Raw genomic sequence first — 25,875 nt, 5'->3', positions numbered from 1 at the left:
GTTACTTAAGCTAAATACTCATAACTTCTGCAGAGTTATTCCCAGCTTGAGGAAGCATCCCTGAGGTGTAAAACTCTCACAATCTGCTGTGACAGAGTGCAAGAATTTGAGAGCCATGCCCAATGATGCATTCTGGGGAAAAGCAGTGCATCAAGATAAGAGAGGGGACTGACTCCAACCCCGAAGAGGTTTGAAATCTTCAGTCAGGGAATTCCTGCAGGGAGAGAAAGAGAATAACTTGCAAGCAACTGAGATTTCTCTGCCTCTCCTTAAATGCTAGGTAAGGTAATTGTTGGAACAACTTAACAAGTCCTGTTGAGTTTTGGAACAAGTGCTACTCATCATGAACTCCTGAATCTTGACCTTGTTCTCAGCCGTGATTTAATGTTGCTACTGTTGGAACATGGGTGGTGCTGTGGTCTAAACCACTGAGCCTTGGGCTTACAGATCAAAAGGTTGGCAGTTCGAATCCCCGCGATGGGATGAGCTCCCGTTGCTCTGTCCCAGCTCCTGTCAACCTAGCAGTTCGAAAGCACCCCAAAAAAGTGCAAGTAGATAAATAGGTACTGCTCCAGCGGGAAGGTAAACGGCATTTCTGTGCACTGCTCTGGTTCGCCAGAAGCAGCTTAGTCATGCTGGCCACATGAACCAGAAAAACTGTCTGCGGACAAACGCTGGCTCCCTTGGCCTGTAAAGTGAGATGAGCACCGCAACCCCAGAGTCGTTCGCGACTGGACTTAACTGTCAGGGGTCCCTTTACCTTTACCTTTACTGTTGGAAAAGAGCAAACACATTTCCTTCTTCTGCGCTTCTAGTTAATGCATGGGCTACTTGAAACCAAACAAGGAAACGGCTTGTCTAGCAACCTAGCCAGGGATTGTTTGTAGCCACTATTCTAGATTCAGGTAGATAGCTGTGTTGGTCTGACACAGTCAAAATTTAAAAATTAAAAAATTGTCCAGTAGCACCTTATAGACCAACTAAATTTTTTCTGGATATAAGCTTTTGTGTGTATGCACACTTCTTCAGATACCACTATGTGTATCTTATCTCAGCCCACCAATCTCAGAGATTTGGATTCCTGTCCTCTGAGGACAAGATGTCTGCTATTTCTCTCTTTTGTTCCTTCTCATCCTGTAAATAGTTCCTGTCAAGCTCCAGAAACTGTAAGTTATCATTCCAATCAAATTCACCCAAAGCTGCAAGCTCGCCTCAAAAAATATTCATTTCCTTGTTGGAGCACCTGTACAAGATTGTACTCCTTTAAAGCTTGGCCCGTTAGATATGAAACTAATAGATTCTTCTTAGGTTCTTATAGAACAATGAGTATGACATGTTGTCTTCATTAAATGGTAAGGAGACAGCTGAAACAAATGTTTATTTATTCATTTATTCATTTATTCATTCTTTATTCATTTTTATTCATTTATTCATTGTTTATTCATTTGCAGTTTAACATCAGAGAACCCCTCTCCCACTCTGTCCCCCTTATTTGCGATCCAAGAGATCAACCAGAATCCTAAGCTTTTACCCAATGCCACCCTGGGCTACAGCATCTATGAGGCCGCTTTTGATGTCGGAACAACAGCTGATGCTCTGCTAGACAGCATTTCAAGCCACAGCTGTGGAAGACAGAGTAATGTTATAGCAGTTTTTGAAGTAACTACTTCTGAAATTGCCAGCCAGATTTCAAGCATGTTGGGCATCTACAAAATGCCCCAGGTAGGACTTTGTTTTTTTTTTTTTAATGATATTTATTAAGATTTTCCAATTACAACAAAATAAATAAATAAATAAATAAATAAAACATCCAATTTTAAAATCTTTTTCCCAATAACATCTTTCCGGGACTTCCCCTCCCCTCCCCCTCCTGTATTCCAATTCTTACAAATAAACAAGAAAATTCAACAAGTTCTTATCCCAAATTTAAACTTATTATCATTGACCCAATTTTAAAAATATTTTCCCATCCCCTAAAATCGACCTGTTCCCTTCCGCGAGTTCCCCCCTTTAATATGCAATACAGATTAAAATAGAAAAAAGTAAAAAAATAATTTTACACCCTTTGGATTCCAAATTTCCCTCCCCCCTTTCCCGGTTGCGTTCCCAATGTTCCTCAACGTCTGATGTCTTCCTGGAGTTCCCACATCTCTCTAAGCCATAGTCCTTTCCCAGTCATCTTTAATTTCGAATGTCCAATCTTGGAAGGAATCTGTCTCAAAAAAGGCCCATTTCTTCCATCCAGATTTTTATATCTAGGAGTAAAAACTCCAATTTTATTTCTTTAAGCCTGTCAAATCTGGATGTCCCAAATGTTCCCACTTCCAGCTTTGTCCAGTTCTTATTATTTTTGTTGTTCTTGTTGATCTCACTCCTCCTTTTTTTTTTTTTTCCTGCTCTCCTGCACAAATGTTCTAATTCCAAAAGCTTCTAATTCCTCTGCAGAGGCTTGTTATTCAGGAACAAAACATTACGTCAAGTCCCTTTCATTCTTCAATAGATAAATCTATTGTCTCCTTTAGTGTGTAGACCTCTGTAGACAAAATAGTGTTCCATTTCTGCAGTTTCCCAGGAGATAGAAAGTTCTGGTCAAATTCCACGCCAACAATACTTGTAATATCCCTCAGCTCCTCTAGGTGGTTTGCAATAACTGAATTCCCTTCCAGATCACGTCCACCAGTCAAAATAACTTGTTATTCCTTGTTTAAAACAATTTGTATCCAATTTGTAACAAATGTAACCGGCAAAGTCCTCGTAACAAAGTTCTCTATTTTATTCTTCCGCTTTGACAGCTCTTTGACAGCTGTCAAAACCTCTATTTCTCTTCTCCCGGCGCTCTCACAAATCACTCCCAGGGTTCCGGGGGGGGGGGTTGCTTTTTAATTCAATTCAATTCCACTTTTCTCCTCCAGCTCAGTCTTATAATTTTCCCTCGCGAAGTTAATAACTTTGTCAAAGTAGGGTTGCACTCGATCTTAGTTGTCAAATCCTTTGCTTTAACTCTTCTACAACAGGGGGGGGGCTGACTTCCTTTTTGCGCCTCCCCCGCTCGCTCCAAATTTTTTTAAAAAAATTATCCCCCTTTTTAGTCCAGGTTCCGATTACTCACGGGTTATTCTTTTAAGTCCAGATTTTCAATAGAAGAAGTCAGCGCTCTCCGTCGAATGGCATGCGGCTTCGCTCGGCAGGGGAAGCGAAGGACTCAAAGCACCCCCCCGTCACCCGCTCCGCAGCCTTTAAAAAGGCTCCTTCGCGGGTCGGGGGGCGCAAAAGGTGCCAGCCGAGTCACCATGTCCATGGGTTTCAGCGCCCATGGTTTTTGAGGGTCCCCGCGTCGCCGGCGCGGTAGGACCCAGCCCCTGCCGAGCAGGCTCCCTCCGGAGCTCGGAGGGAGTCCGCCATTCGGCGATGGCGCCAACCCGGAAGTCCTCCGCCCCAGGTAGGACTTTGGAGGGGATTGGAGACCAGCTATGTTTTCTTCCTCTTTTCTATATCTCCACCAGTGTTGAGAAACCCCTCCACCCCTCCAGAGGTTTCTGAACTACAAAGCCAACCATTCCTGGCCATTCGCCATGCTTGTGGGGACTGATGGGAGTTGTAGTTCAGCAACATCCTGAGGACCAAATTTTCCCCATCCCTGATCTCCAGGGAACAGAAATCACAAGCACCCAAAAAGACAGATCATAGAAAGAATGTCACATTTTAAGAAAGTGGGAACTGATTTGAAAAGCCCTGAGTCTCTTTCTCTCACCTCATCAGACTGGGTAGGAAAAACTAGTATCATAGTTCAACATACAGTGGTACCTCAGGTTAAGAACTAAATTCGTTCTGGAGGTCTGTTCTTAACCTGAAACTGTTCTTAACCTGAAGCACCACTTTAGCTAATGGGGCCTCCTGCTGCCGCTGCACCGCTGCTGTACGATTTTTGTTCTCACCCTGAAGCAAAGTTCTTAACCCAAGGTACTATTTCTGGGTTAGCGGAGTCTGTAACCTGAAGCGTATGTAACCCGAGGTACCACTGTAGTCCTTTGCTCCCCAGGAGAGACCAGTGGCTGTCCAGAAGCTAACTGAGCATGGAGGTTAAGGCCTCCAGCCCTGCAGACTGTGTGGCTGCTTAGCCTCTGCCTCTCATTCTTTGAAGTGGCCCATAGTGATTCTAAGAAGAGGTTGGAATGCCATGACCCCTGAAAGCCCCAGATGCCCTAGTCTGCCTCAATAGTCATTGGAGTCACTTCCTTCTCTGTGAGCTCCAGATTCTCCACTGGAGGCATGAAATGCTTCCCAGAAGCAACTGGTTAGTCACTGTGAGAACAGGATGCTGGATTAGATGTCACATGAGCATTGGCCTGATCATGTGACAGGGCCCTTATTTTGTATTCCTTATTTTGTATTGCCCTGCTCTGCCGCAGTGTCCATTAGAGCCACTTCCTTCTCTGTAAGCTCCAGGTCTTCTTCTGAACAGGATTCCTCCATCAAATGCATTGCATACATCCAAAAGCATCTGGTTAGCTACTGTGAGAAGATGGGCCTTTGGCCTGGTCATGCGGGCAGGCCCTGCTTGTGTATTCCTGAAAACTTGACACCAATCCTTTTCTTACTAGATCAGTTTTGGCTCGGCTGCTCAGGATCTGAATGAGAAAAGCCATTTCCCTTTTATCTACCGGATGGTCCCCAAAGAAGATACCCAGTACATGGGGATTGTCAAGTTGCTGCTCCATTTTAGGTGGACATGGGTTGGTCTCTTTGTTCCAGACAATGACAATGGAGAAAAGTTCCTGAGTGTTTTCACCCCTCTGCTGATTCGCAGTGGGATTTGTGTGGCTTTCTTGGAAAAAATCCCTTATTTCATTATGGAGATGTCATCCTTATATTGTAAACCTTCTGTCCTGAAACAAGTCAAGGTGTTCATTTACTATGGAGACTCTGAATATGGAGTTTATGTGATCATCTACTTACAAAACATTTGTGAATTGAGGAAATCTCAGGGGATAGTCTGGATCACAACAGACATTCTGAGTATTGATGAGACGTCGTTTGGTGATGTGGCTTCCTTCCAGCCTGCCCATGGTTCTCTATCCCTTATAATGAATACCAAGAAAAGGACAGAACATGGCTACAATACTCGACTGTCTTCTGAACCTAAAGTTGCAGTTGCACAGGTTTGGCAGAGAGCATTCCATTGTTCATGTTCAAAGGATGTGCTGCCCTTGGTGGGTTGGACAAAATGCACAGAAAAGGAAGAGCTGGAAACTTTGTCCCAGAAAGCGGTTGAGAGAATCTGGTCTCAAGATCGTTACAGCATTTACTACGGTGTCCAACTTGTGGCTCAGGCTTTAAATGCTGCATATTCATCCAGATCCAAATGGATGCTAATGGCGGGTGGAGGAGACAGATTGGAACTTCAAAGGCTGCAGCCATGGCAGGTCTGTCCTCACCCCTTTTTGCCATCTGTTTTCCGTCATTGGAATTCTTTTTGGAGTCTATATCTTTTGTAGTTTATCTCATTGTGGTTGTATGTCCTGTCCTTCACAAAATAGGGTATAATAAATTGTTAAGGAGCATTCTATCACATTGATATTTAATATAATTATTTCATAAAATGTATATATCGCCTGACTGCTGAAAAAAACCTCAAAATAGTTTACAAAAAAAAGTTAAAGCAATAAAATTCTCACAAAGAAATGCAATACCCTAATTTGAAAGATATAGAAAGTTGAAATCACAATTGTTGTTGTTGTTTAGTTGTTTAGTCATGTCCGACTCTTTGTGACCCCATGGACCAGAGCACGCCAGGCACTCCTGTACAAAATGTTCCTTTCATATCTCCAATTTCCTTGAACAGATCTCTGCTTTTTCCCATTCTATTGTTTTCCTCTATTTCTTTGCATTGCTTGTTTAAGAAGGCCCTCTTGTCTCTCCTTGCTATTTTTCGGCAATCTGCATTCAATTTCCTGTATCTTTCACTACCTCCCTCGCATTTTTCTTGCCTTCTCTCCCCCACTATTTGTAAGGCCTCACTATTTGTAAGAAATCACAATTTTGTTGTTTAGTCGTTTAGTCGTGTCCGACTCTTCGTGACCCCATGGACCAGAGAACGCCAGGCACTCCTGTCCTCCACTGCCCCCCGCAGCTTGGTCAGACTCATGCTGGTAACCTCGAAAACACTATCCAACCATCTCGTCCTCTGTCGCCCCCTTCTCCTTGTGCCCTCCATCTTTCCCAACATCAGGGTCTTCTCCAGGGAGTCTTCTCTTCTCATGAGGTGGCCAAAGTACTGGAGCCTCAGCTTCACAATCTGTCCTTCCAGTGAGCACTCAGGGCTGATTTCCTTCAGAATGGAGAGGTTTGATCTTCTTGCAGTCCATGGGACTCTCAAGAGTCTCCTCCAGCACCATAATTCAAAAGCATCAATTCTTCGGCGATCAGCCTTCTTTATGGTCCAGCTCTCACTTCCATACATCACTACTGGGAAAACCATAGCTTTAACTATACGGACCTTTGTTGGCAAGGTGATGTCTCTACTTCTCAAGATGCTGTCTAGGCCTGTCATTGCCCTTCTCCCAAGAAGCAGGCGTCTTTTAATTTCGTGGCTGCTGTCACCATCTGCAGTGATCATGGAGCCCAAGAAAGTAAAATCTCTCACTGCCTCCATTTCTTCCCCTTCTATTTGCCAGGAGGTGATGGGACCAGTAGCCATGATCTTCGTTTTTTTGATGTTGAGCTTCAGACCATATTTTGCACTCTCCTCTTTCACCCTCAATAAAAGGTTCTTTAATTCCTCCTCACTTTCTGCCATCAAGGTTGTGTCATCTGCATATCTGAGGTTGTTGATATTTCTTCCGGCAATCTTAATTCCGGCTAGGGATTCATCCAGCCCAGCCTTTCGCATGATGAATTCTGCATATAAGTTAAATAAGCAGGGAGACAAAATGCAGCCTTTCCCAATTTTGAACCAGTCAGTTGTTCCATATCCAGTTCTAACTGTAGCTTCTTGTCCCACATAGAGATTTCTCAGGAGACAGATGAGGTGATCAGGCACTCCCATTTCTTTAAGAACTTGCCATAGTTTGCCATGGTCGACACAGTCAAAGGCTTTTGCATAGTCAATGAAGCAGAAGTAAATGTCTTTCTGGAACTCTCTAGCTTTCTCCATAATCCAGCGCATGTTTGCAATTTGGTCTCTGGTTCCTCTGCCTCTTCTAAATCCAGCTTGCACTTCTGGGAGTTCTCGGTCCACATACTGCTTGAGCCTTCCTTGTAGAATTTTAAGCATAACCTTGCTAGCGTGAGAAATTAGTGCAATTGTGCGATAGTTGGAGCATTCTTTGGCACTGCCCTTCTTTGGGATTGGGATGTAGACTGATCTTCTCCAATCTTCTGGCCACTGCTGAGTTTTCCAAACTTGCTGGCATATTGAGTGTAGCACCTTAACAGCATCATCTTTTAAAATTTTAAATAGTTCAGCTGGAATACCATCACTTCCACTGGCCTTGTTATTTGCAGTGCTTTCTAAGGCCCATTTGACTTCACTCTCCAGGATGTCTGGCTCAAGGTCAGCAACCACACTGCCTGGGGTATATGAGACATCCGTTTCTTTCTGGTATAATTCCTCTGTGTATTCTTGCCACCTCTTCTTGATGTCTTCTGCTTCTGTTAGGTCCTTTCCACTTTTGTCCTTTATTATGGAAATCTTTGTACGAAATGTTCCTTTCATATCTCCAATTTTCTTGAACAGATCTCTGGTTCTTCCCATTCTATTGCTTTCCTCTATTTCTTTGCATTGCTTGTTTAAGAAGGTCTTCTTGTCTCTCCTTGCTATTCTTTGGAAATCTGCATTCAATTTCCTGTATGTTTCACGATCTCCCTTGCATTTTGCTTGCCTTCTCTCCCCCGCTATTTGTACGGCCTCATTGGATAGCCACTTTGCTTTCTTGCATTTCCTTTTCATTGGGATGGTTTTCGTTGCTGCCTCCTGTATAAAATCACAATAGGATTGATTAAAGCAGATCAAAATGCATGCAAGCTTTCTAGTGTTCCAATGTGTTTTCCCGGCCATGTCCTCAACATACAGTATGTTTATTTCAGTCTTATCCCCAAGAGAATTTAAAACCTCATAAAGGACCTGTTATAATGACCCAAATGTCATCAAATATGGCTGATAGGAGTTCAGTTCAAATTGGTATGATGTCTGGAACATTTCTCAATTATCAAAGAAAAACAAGACCATGTCCTACAAAATATTTTACTTCGGAAAAGGATTTAATAAATCAAATGCCCAGGAAACATCCTGCAATTGTTTTGCAATTATATGTTTTACTATCATCTACAATGGAGTTTAGATGATAGTAAAATATATAATTGCAAAACAATTGCAGGATGTTTCCTGGGCATTTGGTAGGATGCGGGTGGCGCTGTGGGTAAAACCTCAGCGCCTAGGACTTGCCAATCATATGGTCGGCAGTTCGAATCCCCGCAGCGGGGTGCGCTCCCGTCGTTCAGTCCCAGCGCCTGCCAACCTAGCAGTTCGAAAGCACCCCCGGGTGCAAGTAGATAAATAGGGACCGCTTACCAGCGGGAAGGTAAACGGCGTTCCGTGTGCTGCGCTGGTGCTGGCTCGCCAGATGCAGCTTGTCACGCTGGCCACGTGACCCGGAAGTGTCTGCGGACAGCGCTGGCTCCCGGCCTATAGAGAGAGATGAGCGCACAACACTAGAGTCTGGCAAGACTGGCCCGTGCAGGCAGGGGTACCTTTACCTTTACAATGGAGTTTGCACACAAGCCTGCAGTTCTCAAATTATATCATGTTTTCTAAATGCTGGTGTTTTCTCTGCCATTCCAGCTTCACACTTTCTTAAAGGAAATCCAGCTTTCTAATGCATCCATAGGAGGGATGTATTTTGATAAGAAAGGGGAGCTGACTGCCAACTTTGATATTATGAACTCGGTCATGTTTCGCAATGGATCTAACAGCAGAATGAAAGTTGGGAGCATCAAGGAACACCCCTCCTCTGACATAAAATTAACCATTAATGCAGAAGCCATTTTGTGGCCTGGGAAATTCAGCAAGGTTATTGCATTTATTTATTTATTACATTTATATCCTGTCAGGATTCATGCCCATGTCTGTTTCTATGGAAACCTTGGAACCTTGGAAATCTTCCAGACACACTGGAAGATTCCGGAACACTTCTGTTAGCATCTATAAGCTTCTATGGCTTCTGTAAGCTTCAGTGGCTTCTGCACTTCTGAAACGCCATGCTATATATGGTTTCCTGCCTCTTCATTTTATCCCCTCAACAACCCTGTGAAGTAGGACAGATTGAGAGGAAGTGAAACAGCCCAAGTTCACTCAGGAAGCTTCATGGCTGCATGGGAATTTGAACCTTGGTCACCCGGGTTCTTGTGAGGCATCTAATCATAGCCTGCATTTTTATTAAGGCTTGATCAGGGCCTGTATTTTAAAATGAGCTTAAAGATTTTCAAATGTTCATGCCAGGCAGAAGACCAGCTGCCTAAGAACCTTGGCAAGATGTTTATTCTCCTGGACAAGGGGCCCCCCTGATTTATAGCAGAAAACAATTCTCAAAGTCGTAAAAAGGGAATTACAGGCTGACAGCCAAGGTTACACTGACCCTACATATTACAGAAGATAAAAAAAGAGATAAACATAATTAAGAGTGGGTAAATAGTAAAATAAAACCATGTGCCTCCCATTAAACTTGAGCCATATTTTCCTAAGGTTGAAAGGTCAAGAGCAGTGAAAAAGGCAACTGGCTTGGCTGGAGAAGATAGGTTTCTTCCTACCTTATTTTGAGGCTGGAAACTGTTCCTTCCTTTTTTACTTTGAAAAGGTTTATTCTTCTAAAAAGCTATCTATGTTATGTATTAAATATATTGGCTTAAATGTAATTATGCAAAGGATTTAGAAAGAAAGAAATGTTAAATCCTTATGCTAGATTCTTATTTCATATAGTTGGAAGAGATCACAGGGGCCATCAGCCATCAGCCCAGCCCCCCTGCCAAGCAGGAAACATCATTAGAGCACACATATGGTTGTCAGGCCTTTGTTTAAAGACCTCCAAGAGAAGGAGATCTTTCAATGATGATGTGAACTCAAGATCCTTGACATCTGTTTAAGATAAAAATTTAAGATTAAACCATCTGTTTTGGAGGGCAATAGGGCGAGGTGAGCTGGTAATTAAGGTTCATTGTTGAGACACATGTAAGATATATTACTACTTATTTGTCATTTATAGATAGAAGAATATATAGCTTTTTGTTTCCCATAAAAGGGCAAAAGGAAATGGGTGTATCTTTTGTGATTGGTTCTAGCAAACAGCCAATAGGAATTTCAACCAGGCTGATTGGACAGAGGCAGCCACAGGAGGAGCAAGGGGGCTGGATTAAGGAAATATAAGTGCTGGCCAGAATGGCAGGAGGGCAGGCCAGAGCTTGGTAACCATATACCACTGTGCCTCATATTTATTTGTCTGACAAATAAATTATTATTTTAATTTCTCTATTGCTGCGTTGAATATTTCATTCCAGCTAAGCGTTAACCACAAGCAGGGTGCTACACTTGTCCATCCCTTTAATCACTCCACCACACTGGCTGCAGTTCCCTTGTGGTGACATCTGCTAAGTTCGGATAATTTGCCAGTAGCTGCCCATTTCAGATTAACCCTAAGATGGCCCTTCCCAGGGTGACCGCCACTTCCCAGATGTCTGTGTCACTGCTCTTTTCCTTGCCCTCTCTGTTTTGCATAGCAATTCAGTTGCAGAGGGGCAAAGAGAGGAGAGGCTGTCTTTTCCTTGTTCATCCACTCAGAGGGAGAGATGAAAATGCATCAATGGACCCAAAGTTGACAGGGGTGCCATAGCTGCCATGTAGGCTTTAACAGCTACCCAATAATGCCAACTGCTTATAAAAACACAGAAACACATATCATAATATCAAACAGAAGCAATAAAAGGAAATAGAGAGTTTAATTAGTTAACCTTTTCTAAATCTCATTATGCTTTTTAAAGATGAAAATTTATGTCAGAAACAAGACAATTTTTGCACAGATCAAGAAAATTTAGAACGGTCTCACTCCTATTTTTAAGCTTTCTAAAAAAGATTATTCTTTGATGTCTGCAATTTATGCTGATCTCCGTTGATTCTCCCTCTCCGTGTTTTTAGATCGTGCCTCATTCAAGATGCACCGAAAGCTGTCGCCCCGGATATGCCAGAGTAGCTAAAGAAGGAGAGCCCGTTTGCTGCTATGATTGTGTTCCTTGTGCAGAAGGGACCATCTCCGTTCAGGAAGGTGGGTGACACTAGAGGAAAGGGAGAGGCTTGCTTAATCAGGCCAAAGGCCCATCTAGTCTAACACCCTTTCACAATGTTGAACCAGATGCCTATGGAAAGTCCACGAGCACAACAGCCGTCAGTGGAAGGGGACAAACATTTAAGCCTATAGAAGTTGGGCACCACCCCACTCTCTGCCAAGCGGTAGCAAGTTTCTAGGGGGTTCCCGGGGCTCACCCAGGGTTTGTGCTCCTTTTGGGAAATGAATACTCAGGGGAGAGTGTCATAGCTTTAAGAAATATGATTTATATTTACTTATTCACATATTATATTTATTTATTCACATAGTTACACCTTCAGTCTGCATGGAGGAAGTCCAGATCTTAGCGCATGTTCAAGAGGGACTTGTTTCCCATAGCAGTGCAGCACTTGAGCGCAAGAAATCTCTCCCAACCCTTCTTCAGCCAGTCTAGCCAAAATGGGTCCCTTCTTCTTCTCTGCCTTATTCTTCCCAGCACACCTTGGTAAAGACTCTCTTTTCCTGACACCATGAAAACCTCTGTCTACCCAGGGGCGAGAATTCCTCTCAGATGGGCACAGCTTTTAGCATGGTAGTGCCTCTATCCCAGATAACGTCCTGGCTTAGAAAGAAGCTTAGCCTGTATTTTAACACTCGCTTACATTCTTCAATACTCCAAATGATCAAAATCCTATTATTTATTAATCTTTCAATAATGTTTCCCAATGTATTAGAAAACAGACAGTTATGGATGTAAGAATTTTGTTAGTGATATTGAAGTCCTTCTTCTTCTCTGCAGATGCAAAGCATTGCACCAAATGTCCAGAAGAACAGCATGCAAATCAAGCAAGAGACAAATGCATCCCCAAGATTATAACATTTGTCACTTATGAAGAACCCTTGGGGATCCTCCTGGTGTCCTTTGCTCTCTTCTTGTGCTTAACCGCTTGTGTTGTGCTAGGAATCTTCATTAAATACATGGAAACCCCCATAGTCAAAGCTAACAATCGAGACTTATCCTATATCCTCCTTATCTCCCTCCTGCTTTCCTTTTTGTCCTCCTTCCTGTTCATCGGCCAGCCAAGCAAAGTGACCTGCCTTCTCCGACAAACAGCCTTCAGCATCATCTTCTCAGTTGCCGTCTCTTCTGTGTTGGCAAAAACCATCACTGTGGTGCTGGCTTTCCTGGCCACAAAGCCAGGGAACAGGGTGAGGAAATGGCTGGGGAAGAGTCTAGCCAACTCCATTGTCCTTTCCTGTTCCAGTATGCAGGTTGTCATCTGCACCATCTGGCTTGGACTCTCCCCACCCTTCCCAGACTCCGACATGCAGTCCCAAGCTAGAGAGATCATCCTTCTATGCAATGAAGGATCTGTTGCCATGTTCTACACTGTCCTTGGCTACATGGGCTTCCTGGCAGCCATTTGCTTCACGGTTGCTTTCCTAGCCAGAAAGCTTCCCGGGTCCTTCAATGAAGCCAAGCTGATCACCTTCAGCATGCTGGTCTTCTGCAGTGTTTGGGTGTCCTTTGTGCCCACCTACCTGAGCACAAAAGGGAAGTTCATGGTAGCTGTTCAGGTCTTCTCTATGTTGGCCTCCAGTGCTGGGCTTCTGGGCTGCATCTTCCTACCGAAGTGCTACATTATCATCCTCAGGCCTGATCTGAACACAAAGGCACATCTAACTACAAAAAGTGAAGGCGGTAGTGTCTGATTCTTAGCTTCTTTGATGATTCTTAGCTTCACATCATATACCACGTTGTTCAAGTGGAACTGAGTCTGGTGTCAGAATGCTGTTAGTGGCTTTCGGCTCGTTGCCTAGGAAAGTATAAAGGCAATTAAAGGTTTCTTGCAGTCTTGCTCCTGCCCCAAAGATTTCAGGATGATTTGCAGATGTCAGGAATTGAACCCAGGGCCTTCAACATGTATATTGTCCATGTTCTGCTGTGCCCCTATATTATTGTTTCATCCATCTAATTCATTTTTGCTCTCTAGACAACTGTAACCTTTGGTAAAAGATACCATAGCCCCCATGTTTTACCTTTTCATCATCTGCCACGAATACCCAAAGCATTAACCTGGGTCTGACTGTTAACTGTCTCTCACTTTGCTGGGGTTTGAAGCTCATTCTGTCTGTGACATCATACACTGATGTCACAATGATACTACATCTGCATTCATCCATGGTAACTTCACTGGCCAATAAACTCCTGTAACTAGGTCACCAGCAGCCTGGCTCTCCAGCAAGCTTAATGTTTTCTTTCATAGCCATAGCATGAAGAAGAATATGGAGATCATCAGGGGGGTCAGGCTGAGTGTTCAGGAGTGTGCGGATGATACACAGCTCTACCTCTCTTTTAAATCGGAACCAGTGAAGGAGGTGAATGTCATGTGTGAGTATCCAGAGATGGTTGGAGAATGGATGGTGGCTAACGGACTGAAGTTGAATCTTGACAAGACAGAGGTACTGTTTTTCGGAGATAGGGGCGGGCATGGGTGACCCCTGGGTCTCGAATGGGGCAACTGTGCCCCTGAAAGACCTGGTGCCCCTGAAGGACCAGGTGCTCAGGTGAGTCATTTTGGACTCACAGGCGTCCATGGAGGCACAGGTTACCTCTGTCTACCAGCTCCATATGGTATGCCAGCTGCGACCCTACCTGCCCACAAACTGTCTCACCAGAGTGGTCCATGCTCTAGTTATCTCTGCCCGGTCCATATAACAGTGATTCAAAAGGAACTTCACTGGCTCCCAGTACGTTTCCGAGCACAATTCAAAGTGTTGGTGCTGACCTTTAAAGCCCTAATTAAGATCATCGCACCCAGAAGTCCAGACACGGGAAGTCACCTAAATAAGTTTCATTTGGCACTTGAATAATTGGCTCCTTTTAAATGGTGTAATTTGGTTTGTGATAATGTGATTGTCATTGGATTACAGTGGTACCTCGGGTTAAGTACTTAATTCATTCTGGAGGTCTGTTCTTAACCTGAAACTGTTCTTAACCTGAAGCATCATTTTAGCTAATGGGGCCTCCTGCTGCTGCCGTGCTGCCGGAGCATGATTTCTGTTCTCATCCTGAAGCAAAGTTCTTAACCTGAGGTACTATTTCTGGGTTAGCGGAGTCTGTAACCTGAAGCATGTGTAACCTGAAGCGTATGTAATCTGAGGTACCACTGTATTGTAATTGAAAATTAATAAAAAATATTATATACAATTAGCTATGCCTCCCAGAATATACACTTATCTCTATCTCTCACACACACAGCTATTTATGCTCCTGCATATATGGAAAAGGACCACTGTCTCCTGTCTGCACTTAGGGGGTGAGAGAATTTATCTCAAGAAGGTATTTCCCCCAGGAGAAATGGGCAATGCAACCTAAAAACACTTAACATGTTAGATACAGTAAGGCAACAGAAAGGTTTTCACAACATTTTTAAAAAAAGTTTAAAAGAGAGGTTTATATATATATATATATATATGCATGCTTAATCATTATTGGCATTTTAATCCTGCTACACAAGTAAGCTCCCAAGATTGACTCACAACTATCAAGGAGGAGACAGATCCTGCCCTCATCTCACAATCTAAGAGACATAACAGAAAAGTGTTCTGGGAGGGAAAAGGGGAACATCAAGTTCAGGCACCCATTCCAAGTCTCTCAGGAGAGCCATGTAGTCTCATCTCTCCTTCACCCTGATGAAACAGCTGCTGAATAAGTCCACTTATTAGGAATAACAAGTGCTCATAAACAAAGGTTATTTATGTTTCGAAGACCTGCTGGACTTCGGCGCCTAACAAGTTCATCAGCTGCGTTGCAGAAGTTTATACTACATCATCCTCAGGTACCCTTCCAGCTCTACGATTCATCAGTTCTATTGCAAGCAGTGACAGTCCCATCAGAAGATCCTTCAGAAATAGAACACCAGGTTCATCCAGCAGGATCATCTGAACGTCTGATGAGCCTTCAGTCTTTTTCAATTTCACATGAGTTGTTTTGTAAGCAGCAAGGACACCTGAAGGAATGTCCTCCCAACCCTTTTTGGCTGCAATCAAATAGCTGCTTACTTGGGAGGAGGCCCCACTAAACTGAATGGGAATACTGAGTAGAGATGCTAGGATTGCACTGTTGACTTCACAGGAAACTTCAACCCATACACAGATTGACAGGCCCATCAGTGAGTTCTTACAAAAAAACAATTTCCCCAGTGGTTCAAAGAGCAATAGAACCTCAACAGCTGAAGGCCTCATTCGCAAGCAGTGAGAGTCACTTCAGAAGGTTCCACATCTTCAGGAATCTGCCCCAAACTCCACTAACACCTGCAGTAAAACACACTGTTCTTGAATGTATAATGGATCATAACCTACTGGACTCTATAGATAACATTTATGTTAATAGCCTTCCTCAGCCCAACTATGGATGATTGAAATTCTTCCAGGGAAAGGGCAATCTTCAAGGTCTCTTACAGATTTCTCTGTCCTGACTCTTCCAACACTCAGCGTCATTGGAAGCTGAATTGAATTAGAATTGAATCTCTAGTTGGCTGTTACTACATACCTGTATATTACTAAGCTAAGGCCAGATATTATTGCTACTGTATAAAGCCAATGGACCAGTCAGCTGGTTGGGTTGTCTCATGAACCTGAACTTCTATTAGCTCATGTGAGTATCTCATGACTTATCTCTGTGTTAGAGACCTCCACTGGATGCCAATGAATCTATAGTTCTGAGGCAGTGTGGTGTAGTGATCAGAGAGTTGGACAGGGGCCTAGGACACAAGGGTTTAAATTCCCGTCTAAAGTCCAAACTTCTAGGGAGGAAAATTTTTGCTATCCATATTATTCACACCATGCAGGACTTTATAAATGTCTAATAAGTCCTGCCTTGCTGGTCTTGGTCCATCATAGCTATTCTATAGTTTCTTGGACTTTCCTGAAGTTAACGTTTCCTCAAGTTTAGAGGGCCCAGATTGACAGCCCCATCTTTGAGTTCTCACAAACATGTTTTGCTTTGGTTCTGCAGATGCCCATTGAGTCACACACCAATTCCAGGGATTTGCAGAGCAGGTGGACATTCTTAACTTGATAATTATAAAAATCATGATAATTTACTTACTCCAGGGATTTCCCCAATGGTGGCCTTGGAGTCCACAAATAACATAAACATCAGAATCACAGGCAGAATGATATGCCTTTTTGTCACAAGCCTGAAAGAAGAACTGGGTCATAAATATCAGAAGCCTGGCCTGAGAGATTTGGGGCTGGCAGGGCTTGTTTCTGTGGGAGGTTGCCTTTTTCTACCTTGGCTTCTGAAGCTACTGTAGGAGTCCAGCTGTGCTTCTAATGTAACTGCTGTCACAAGAGTGTATGACTCTTGCAGGCATAGCCAGGATGATATTAGTGCTGCTGTTATTTGTGCTGCTTATGCCCCATGGAGCCTGTGGGATGCTGAAAGCAAAATGCCCATTGAACCTAAATGAGGAAAGTGATCCGCTGAATTATTTCAGGCCAGGAGACCACCTCATTAGTGGAGTCATATTTCCAATAGCTTATAGAACTTACCCATTCAAGTTCTCCACCCCTCCCAAAAACACTGTTATGACGTAAGTGACTCCTTTTGTATTTTTATGGGGAAAGGGTGTTTCTTCCTAGTCAAGTATAAAATGCCTTTGACAGCTTCCCCTATTCCTGTATTCCAAACAGAGCCATCTAAATTAAAAGTCCCAGGTGGTCTTGGGTGTGTTTGGATTACATCGTATCTTAAGTAAGTATTAAATCCACTGTGCAATCTTGCATTTGCAGATCAAAGAAAGTGTAAAAATCGGAATGTAAGGTGACCACCCCCTTCCCTTCAAACTCTCTGGAACATTCAAATCAGTATAGGAATCTTACTAGGTAGTTCCACCAGACTCAGAAGTTAAGGTGGGTAGCCCAAAAGAGGGCACTTCTCTCTTTCATATCTTCTCATCCTGTAAATAGTTCCTGCCAAGTTTCTAAACTTAAGAGACTTTAAGTGATCATTTCAATCTAATTCACCCCAGTTCAAGCTCTCCTAAATGCTACTCCTTTCTTTCTTGGTGGATCTGGGTAAGATTCTGCTCCTTCCTAGCTGCAGAGTTTGGGCTGTTAGATATAAAACCAGCAGGCATTTCTTATGTTTTTGTAGAGCAGGGAGTGTTGCAAGTTGCTTTCATTTAATGGAGAATGGAAGGCTAAAATGATTTTTCGTTTATTCATTTATTTGCTTTTTTTATTTTTATTTTTTAAATAATTTTTATTAACAGGCCAATCACATCACATTATTCAAATCACATTAGTTCCAGATTATACAGCCAAATTTTAAATTTTGTTAAGGGTACCCATACATCAAGCTCGGCACGAGTCCAAAATTCCGGATAGCTCCAGGCATCACATATTTTACTGCTTTAAATTAGACAGTTCTATCCAGTTCGATCCGGATAGTACTTTATTACTTTCTTTCTCATCTTGTTGTTATCATATATTCCTTTCTTTGCGATCTCTGATGGTTCTCACAAGCAGACTGGAAACTGGCGTCTCTGTGTGGGTTTTGTACTCTTCAAAAACTATCTCTCTCAGGGACAGCCTCTGTTCGTCTCTTCCATAAACAAAGTTAACCTTTGGTCTGTCCTTTATTTTTCCTCAGGCTAGCCAGATATATCAAACAAATCAGGGGGCTCTGTCAGGTCAAACTTGCATTCCAACACTCCTCTTTTGAACGATCCTGATTCTCCTCCACCCTGTCCTTCTTTCTCCGGCAAGCCTGTCTTGGCGAGACGGCATTTTTTAACTGCGTCATAAAAATTTTCCTCTTCCTCACCGTTCACCAGTCTTCTCTTCTGTTGTAATCCATCCCCACACAGTTCTTAAAATCCTGCTTATGATTGATAAAAACGCGACGATCTTATTTCTTTCTGGGGTGAAGGGTTATTAATATCACATCGTGTAAAGAAAAAAAGGTTTTTTCCTCCACCCACCCCCCTTCGTTCCAAACATACAGTCTCCTAGTGGTGATTCATCAGAAGATTTACTTATCCGTCCGTCACTCCCGGTCACAGAGATCCATTAATCAGCAGCCTTATCTCGAGCTTTACTTGATGTATGTGCTTCAGCTTCCTTTCCAATCGTATATTTCCAATTATAATTCCTTTATTCATTTATTTGCAGTTTTTCAGCAAAGGACACCTCAGCAGTCCTCTCCATCTTGTTTGCAATCCAGGAGATCACCCGACATTTTAAGCATTTAGCCAATGTCACCCTGGGCTATAGCATCTATGAAGCCGCTTATGATGTCAGGATAACTGCCGATGCCATGCTAGACAGTATTCCAAACTACAGCTGTGGAAGACAGAATAACGTGTTGGCTGTTTTTGAAGCAACTTCTTCTGAAATCCCCAGCCAGATTTCAAGCATGTTGGGCATCTACAAAATGCCCCAGGTAGGAATTGGAAGGGAAGAGATCAATTGTGTTTAATTCCTCTCTGCTGTCTCTCCAGCAGTGGTGAGGAACCCCTTCATGCACCCAGAAGTTTCTAAACTACAAAGACAACCATTCTTTGTCGCCATGTTTGTGCAGACTGATGGGAGATGTACTTCAGCAATATCCTAAGGGCCAAATTTTCCAGGGAACACAAAAGAAAAGCACCCAAAAAGAGAGACCAAAGGGGGGTGGGAATCACATTTTAAGCATGTGGAAAGCGATTTAGAAAACCCTCAGCTTCTTCCTGTCTCCCTCCCCAGTTTGTCAATAGGAAGATGTAGTTGACAGTAGCCCCTGGCTCCTAAAGGGTTATTGTTTCTCAGGCAGACCTGTGGCTATTTGGCAGCTAAATGAACACAGAGGTTTAGGTGCTTGCACTCCTTCAGACTGTGCAGCTGCTTAGCTTCTGCCTCTTATTCTGTGTGGTGGCACATTGTGGCTCTAGAAAGAGGTTGATGTGCCATGACCCCTGAGGGCCCCAGATGCCCTGCTCTGCCGCAGTGTCCATTGGAGCCACTTCCTTCTCTGTAAGCTCCAGGTACTCTTCTGAACTGGATTACTCCATCAAAGGCATGGCATGCATCAAGACGCTTCTGGTTAGCATCTGGTTAGATGAGCCTTTGGCCTGATCATGTGATGGGACCCTTTGTGTGTATTTCTGAAAACATGACACCAATCCTATTCTTACTAGATCAGTTTTGGCTCTGCTGCTCAGGATCTGAATGACAAAACTCAGTTCCCTTTTATCTACCGGATGATCCCCAAAGAAGAAACCCAGCACATGGGGATTGTCAAGTTGTTGCTGCATTTCGGGTGGACGTGGATCGGTCTCTTTGTTCCAGACAATGACAATGGAGAAAGGTTCCTAAGAGACTTCACCCTTCTGTTGATCCGGAGTGAGATTTGTGTTGCTTTCTTGGAAAAAATTCAGATGTTGACCCTGTCCTCCTTACATGTTAAACTATCTGTTTTGAGACAAGTCAAGGTGTTTGTTTATTATGGGGACTCTGAACACAGAATTTATCCAATCGTACTGTTACAAAGAATTCAGGAAGTGAGGAAATCTCAGGGGATTCTCTGGATCACAACAGATCTTCTGGACATTGATGAGATGTTGTTTGGTGGCAAAGATTACTTCCAGCCTGCCCAAGGTTCTTTGTCCTTTGTAATGAATACCAAAAAACGGACAGAACATGGCTACTATACTCCACTTTCCTTTGAAGCTAGAGCTTCAGCTGCACAATTTTGGAAGAAAGCATTCCATTGTTCATGTTCAAACAATGTGCTGTCCATGGAGGGTTGGACAAGATGCACAGAAAAGGAACAACGGGAGACTTTGTCCCAGGAGGAGATGGAGGCAATCTGGTCTCAAGACCTCTACAGCACTTACTATGGTGTCCAACTTGTGGCTCAGGCCCTAAATGCTGCATATTCATCCAGATCCAAATGGATGTTAATGGTGGGTGGAGGAGACAGATCGGAACTTCAAAGGCTGCAGCCATGGCAGGTCTGTCCTCTCCGCTTTTTGCAAACACGTTGTCCATCTCTGGAATGCTTTTCAGATTCTATATTCTTTGAAGTTTATCCAATTGTAATTGTTAAATATGTTTAGGTTTCCTAGGCAATGTCTTTACTTTAGTAGGACATATTAAGAAGTTTTTTTAATTGTTCATCTATTTTTGTGGTTCTACAATATTAATTTGAAAATCATTTGAAAATTAATTAAAATCTTTATTAAAATAGATAATTTAGAAAAATTAGGGGGGAAATCCTTCAAAACATAAAATAAGGTATGGAAAAAAATTGTTAAGGAGCATTCTCTCACATAAAGCTTAATAAATTAATTACTATATTTACTTTATAACATTTATATACTGCTTGACTGCTAAAAAAAACCTCAAAGCACTTTACACAAAAAGTTAAAATAAAAAATTATCACTAAAGAACTTAAAACCCTTATAAGAAACATATAGAAAGTTGAAATCACAGTAGGATAGATTAAAGCCAATTAAAATGCATGCAAGCTTTCTACAGTTCTACATATAACGGACATGTCCTCAATATATGTTTATTTGAGTCATATCCCCCAAGGATTTATGACTGATAAAGGATCTGTTGTAATGACCAAAAGCTCATCACCTATAACTGACACGAGGCATCTGTCTCAGTGTCCTCAATTCTCTACAAATTAGTAAGCTGTCTGGAACTTTCCTCAAATATTAAAGGAAAACAATACATCCCACAAAATATCCAACTTGAAAAGCTTTGCTCAATCATATGCCCAAGAAACATCCAGCAATTATTTTGTTTAAACTTAGTTTACTCTCATCTGTTATGTAGTTTTCACACCAGCCTGCAGTTCTCACACACAACCCTGATATCATGTTTTCTAAATACTGCCGTTTTCTAAATACTGCCATTCTAGCTTCACACTTTCTTGAAAGAAATTTGGCTTTCCAATTCATCCATAGGAGGGATGTATTCTGATCAGAATGGGGAGCTGACTGCCAACTTTGATATCGTGAACTGGGTCGTATTTCCCAATAAATCTCACAGCAGAAGGAAAGTTGGGAGCATCGAGGGACAGACATCCTCTGACATAAAATTCTCCATTAAACCAGAAGCCATTGTATGGCCTGGGAACTTCAGCAAGGTCATCACATTTATTCATTTATCTGCTTCTTTATTGCACTTATATCACACTTTTTCTCTATGGAGATCAAAATATTATATATGGTTTTCTGAAGTAGGATAGACTGAGAGGAAGTGATTGGCCTACGGTCACCCAGGAAGCTTCATGGCTACCTGGGAATTTGAATCTTAGTCTCCTGTGCTCTCTTACACCCCTCTAACCACTATGGCACAACTGGCTCTGGTTCCCTTGCTGTGACATCTGTTAAATTCTGATAATTTGCTGATAGGTGCCATTTTCAATTTAACCCTAAGTGGATCCAGCGTGAGTGAGACCTGCTCCTGGTTGTGTTTGCCACTACTGTTTTCATTCTCTGTTTTGCCCTCTCTGTTTTGAATAGCAGTTCAGACGGAGAAGGGTAAAGAGAGGAGAGGTTGCTCTTACGCTTGCATTTCCATCTATCCCTCTGAGTGGATGAACAAGGACATCAATGGGCCAAATTTGGCAGTGTGGCCCTAGCTGCCATGTGGGCTTCATCAGCTACCCAGTCATGCCAACTGCTTATAAAAGCTCAACAATAGACACCATACCTCCTGCCATACCTGCATGTTATCTCAGACACATCCGGGAATATGACTGCAGAAATTCAGGCAGATTTTTGCTGTATCGTCAAAATGTCGGGGGAAACCCGAAAGTAGGGCGGGTAGGGCATTTTTTTTTAAAAAAAAAAAAGGTTAAAAATTCAAAGAAAAACCCAAAAACATTTAGAGGGGGGAAAATAAAGCTCAACAACTTTGTCTGGAATATGGCAACCCTGTCATAGTAACAAAAAAGAACAATAGACCTCAGTTTAAAAGGCCAAAATTGGTTTAATATTTTGTGTTCAACAATATTTGTGTTCAACAATTAAAAATGAAACTTCATGCCAAAAAGAAGAGGAGTTCTCCACAGTTCTAACAAATCTGGAAGTGCCACAGTCTAATTTTAAAGCTTGCTAACCTGGCCTCAGTATTTTAAAAATGATTTTTATTTCAGCATTTTTTTTAGTCAAGGCCTTCTGATGATGTAATTCATGCCGATCTCCTTTTGTTGCTCCTTCTCCTGGTTTTTAGGTCGTGCCTCGTTCAAGATGCACCGAAAGCTGTCGCCCTGGATATGCCAGAGTGGCTAAAGAAGGGGAGGCCGTTTGCTGCTATGATTGTGCTCCTTGTGCGGAAGGGACCATCTCCATTCAGGAAGGTGGGTGACTGAGTGCTCTATGGGATACAGCTGGGGGGGCAGCCTGACAATGCTGCTTCATCCACCATGGGGCCTGCTCATAAAAGAGTAAACCTAGAGTGAAAAAACTGGTTATTGCTTAAGTTGTCAGCTGTTGCTTTCTGTTGTTTTCTGTGCACCACTTTTCATGTTAAGTAGCCTAGAATTGGAAGGATAAATGAATGAATGAATGAAATAAAATCAAAACATGTGTAAACTTTCCTTATAGAAGGAGAACACTCTGTAATCTGTTCTGTTTCTCCAACATGGAAGCAAATCTGATGATGCCTCCGTGATGCCTACATCAGACTAAAATGTTCAAAAATGGCATAAGAATGCCATTTTAATTCTGTGCAGGATATAGTACTATTCAAGCAAATCCTGACATAAGACAGGGAAATGTTGTCCCTCTCTGATTTCCTGACCTCTCCCACTTTGTTGTATTATCCCATTGTATTGGAACACAGTTAAGGATGTGTGAGATTTCTTAGTGATACTGAAGTCCTTCTTCTTCGCTGCAGATGCAAAGCATTGCACCAAATGTCCAGAAGAACAGCATGCAAATCAAGCAAGAGACAAATGTGTCCCCAAGATTATAACATTTCTCACTTATGAAGAACCCTTGGGGATTCTCCTGGTGTCCTTTGCTCTCTTCTTGTGCTTAACCGCTTGTGTTGTGCTAGGAATCTTCATTAAATACATGGAAACTCCCATAGTCAAAGCTAACAATCGAGACTTATCCTATATCCTCCTCATCTCCCTCCTGCTTTCCTTTTTGTCCTCCTTCCTGTTCATCGGCCAGCCAAGCAAAGTGACCTGCCTTCTCCGACAAACAGCCTTCAGCATCATCTTCTCAGTTGCCGTCTCTTCTGTGTTGGCAAAAACCATCACTGTGGTGCTGGCCTTCCTGGCCACAAAGCCAGGGAACAGAGTGAGGAAATGGCTAGGGAAGAGTCTGGCCAACTCCACTGTCCTTTCCTGTTCCAGTATGCAGGTTGTCATCTGCACCATCTGGCTAGGAATCTTTCCACCATTCCCAGACTCCGACATGCAGTCCCAAGCTAGAAAGATCATCCTTCTATGCAATGAAGGATCTGTTGCCATGTTCTACACTGTCCTTGGCTACATGGGCTTCCTGGCAGCCATATGCTTCACGGTTGCTTTCCTAGCCAGAAAGCTTCCCGGGTCCTTCAATGAAGCCAAGCTGATCACCTTCAGCATGCTGGTCTTCTGCAGTGTTTGGGTGTCCTTTGTGCCCACCTACCTGAGCACAAAAGGGAAGTTCATGGTAGCTGTGCAGGTCTTCTCTATGTTGGCCTCCAGTGCTGGGCTTCTGGGCTGCATCTTCCTACCGAAGTGCTACATTATCATACTCAGGCCTGATCTGAACACAAAGGCACATCTAACTACAAAAAGTGAAGGCGGTAGTGTCTGATTCTTAGCTTCTTTGATGATTCTTAGCTTCACATCATATACCACGTTGTTCAAGTGGAACCGAGTCTGGTGTCAGAATGCTGTTAGTGGCTTTCGGCTCGTTGCCTAGGAAAGTATAAAGGCAATTAAAGGTTTCTTGCAGTCTTGCTCCTGCCCCAAAGATTTCAGAATGATTTGCAGATGTCAGGGACTGAACCCAGGGCCTTCAACATGTATATAGTCCATGTTCTGCTGTGCCCCTATATTATTGTTTCATCCATCTAATTCATTTTTGCTCTCTAGACAACTGTAATCTTTGGTAAAAGATACCATAGCCCCCATGTTTTACCTTTTCATCATCTGCCACGAATACCCAAAGCATTAACCTGGGTCTGACTATTAACTGTCTCTCACTTTACTGCTGTTTGAAGCTCATTCTGTCTGTGACATCATACACTGATGTCACAATGATACTACATCTGCATTCATCATAACTTCACTGGCCAATAAACTCCTGTAACTAGGTCACCAGCAGCCTGGCTCTCCAGCAATCTTAATGTTTTCTTTCATAGCCATAGCATGAAGAAGAATATGGAGATCATCAGGGGGGTCAGGCTGAGTGTTCAGGAGTGTGCGGATGATACACAGCTCTACCTCTCTTTTAAATCGGAACCAGTGAATGAGGTGAATGTCATGTGTGAGTATCCAGAGATGGTTGGAGAATGGATGGTGGCTAACAGACTGAAGTTGAATCCTGACAAGACAGAGGTACTGTTTTTCGGAGATAGGGGCGGGCATGGGTGACCCCTAGGTCTCGAATGGGGCAACTGTGCCCCTGAAAGACCTGGTGCCCCTGAAGGACCAGGTGCTCAGGTGAGTCATTTTGGACTCACAGGCGTCCATGGAGGCACAGGTTACCTCTGTCTACCAGCTCCATATGGTATGCCAGCTGCGACTCTACCTGCCCACAAACTGTCTCACCAGAGTGGTCCATGCTCTAGTTATCTCTGCCCGGTCCGTATAACAGTGATTCTAAAGGAACTTCACTGGCTCCCAGTATGTTTCCGAGCACAATTCAAAGTGTTGGTGCTGACCTTTAAAGCCCTAATTAAGATCATCGCACCCAGAAGTCCAGACACGGGAAGTCACCTAAATAAGTTTCATTTGGCACTTGAATAATTGGCTCCTTTTAAATGGTGTAATTTGGTTTGTGATAATGTGATTGTCATTGGATTACAGTGGTACCTCGGGTTAAGTACTTAATTCATTCTGGAGGTCTGTTCTTAACCTGAAACTGTTCTTAACCTGAAGCATCATTTTAGCTAATGGGGCCTCCTGCTGCTGCCGTGCTGCCGGAGCATGATTTCTGTTCTCATCCTGAAGCAAAGTTCTTAACCTGAGGTACTATTTCTGGGTTAGCGGAGTCTGTAACCTGAAGCATGTGTAACCTGAAGCGTATGTAATCTGAGGTACCACTGTATTGTAATTGAAAATTAATAAAAAATATTATATACAATTAGCTATGCCTCCCAGAATATACACTTATCTCTATCTCACACACACACAGCTATTTATGCTCCTGCATATATGGAAAAGGACCACTGTCTCCTGTCTGCACTTAGGGGGTGAGAGAATTTATCTCAAGAAGGTATTTCCCCAGGAGAAATGGGCAATGCAACCTAAAAACACTTAACATGTTAGATACAGTAAGGCAACAGAAAGGTTTTCACAACATTTTTAAAAAAAGTTTAAAAGAGAGGTTTATATAT

At 42.8% G+C, this 25,875-nt stretch overlaps 2 protein-coding genes across 2 annotated transcripts in view; both read left to right on the top strand.

Annotated features, from left to right (window-relative positions):
- Positions 1–13,788, top strand: part of LOC307208681 (vomeronasal type-2 receptor 26-like) — a 34,728-nt gene extending 20,940 nt beyond the window's left edge. Inside the window, exons 3-5 of the mRNA XM_079963541.1 lie at positions 8,840–9,067; positions 11,183–11,309; positions 12,109–13,788. Of these exons, the coding sequence (XP_079819667.1) occupies positions 8,840–9,067; positions 11,183–11,309; positions 12,109–13,022 (1,269 nt within the window). The 3' untranslated portion in view covers positions 13,023–13,788. The remainder of the gene's footprint in view (positions 1–8,839; positions 9,068–11,182; positions 11,310–12,108) is intronic.
- Positions 13,789–16,844: 3,056 nt separating this feature from the next.
- On the top strand, positions 16,845–24,485 carry LOC307207158 (vomeronasal type-2 receptor 26-like). Its single transcript, XM_079960919.1, has 6 exons — positions 16,845–16,909; positions 18,492–18,762; positions 19,496–20,311; positions 21,230–21,457; positions 22,549–22,675; positions 23,215–24,485. Exons 1-6 carry the CDS (start codon positions 16,905–16,907, stop codon positions 24,126–24,128), a joined length of 2,361 nt encoding a protein of 786 aa, XP_079817045.1. The 5' UTR covers positions 16,845–16,904; the 3' UTR covers positions 24,129–24,485.
- Positions 24,486–25,875: the final 1,390 nt, after the last annotated feature.

Source organism: Podarcis cretensis, assembly GCF_951804945.1.
Source record: "Podarcis cretensis genome assembly, chromosome: 2".
NCBI lineage: Eukaryota > Metazoa > Chordata > Lepidosauria > Squamata > Lacertidae > Podarcis > Podarcis cretensis.
This window is presented reverse-complemented; position numbering and strand designations above follow the sequence as displayed.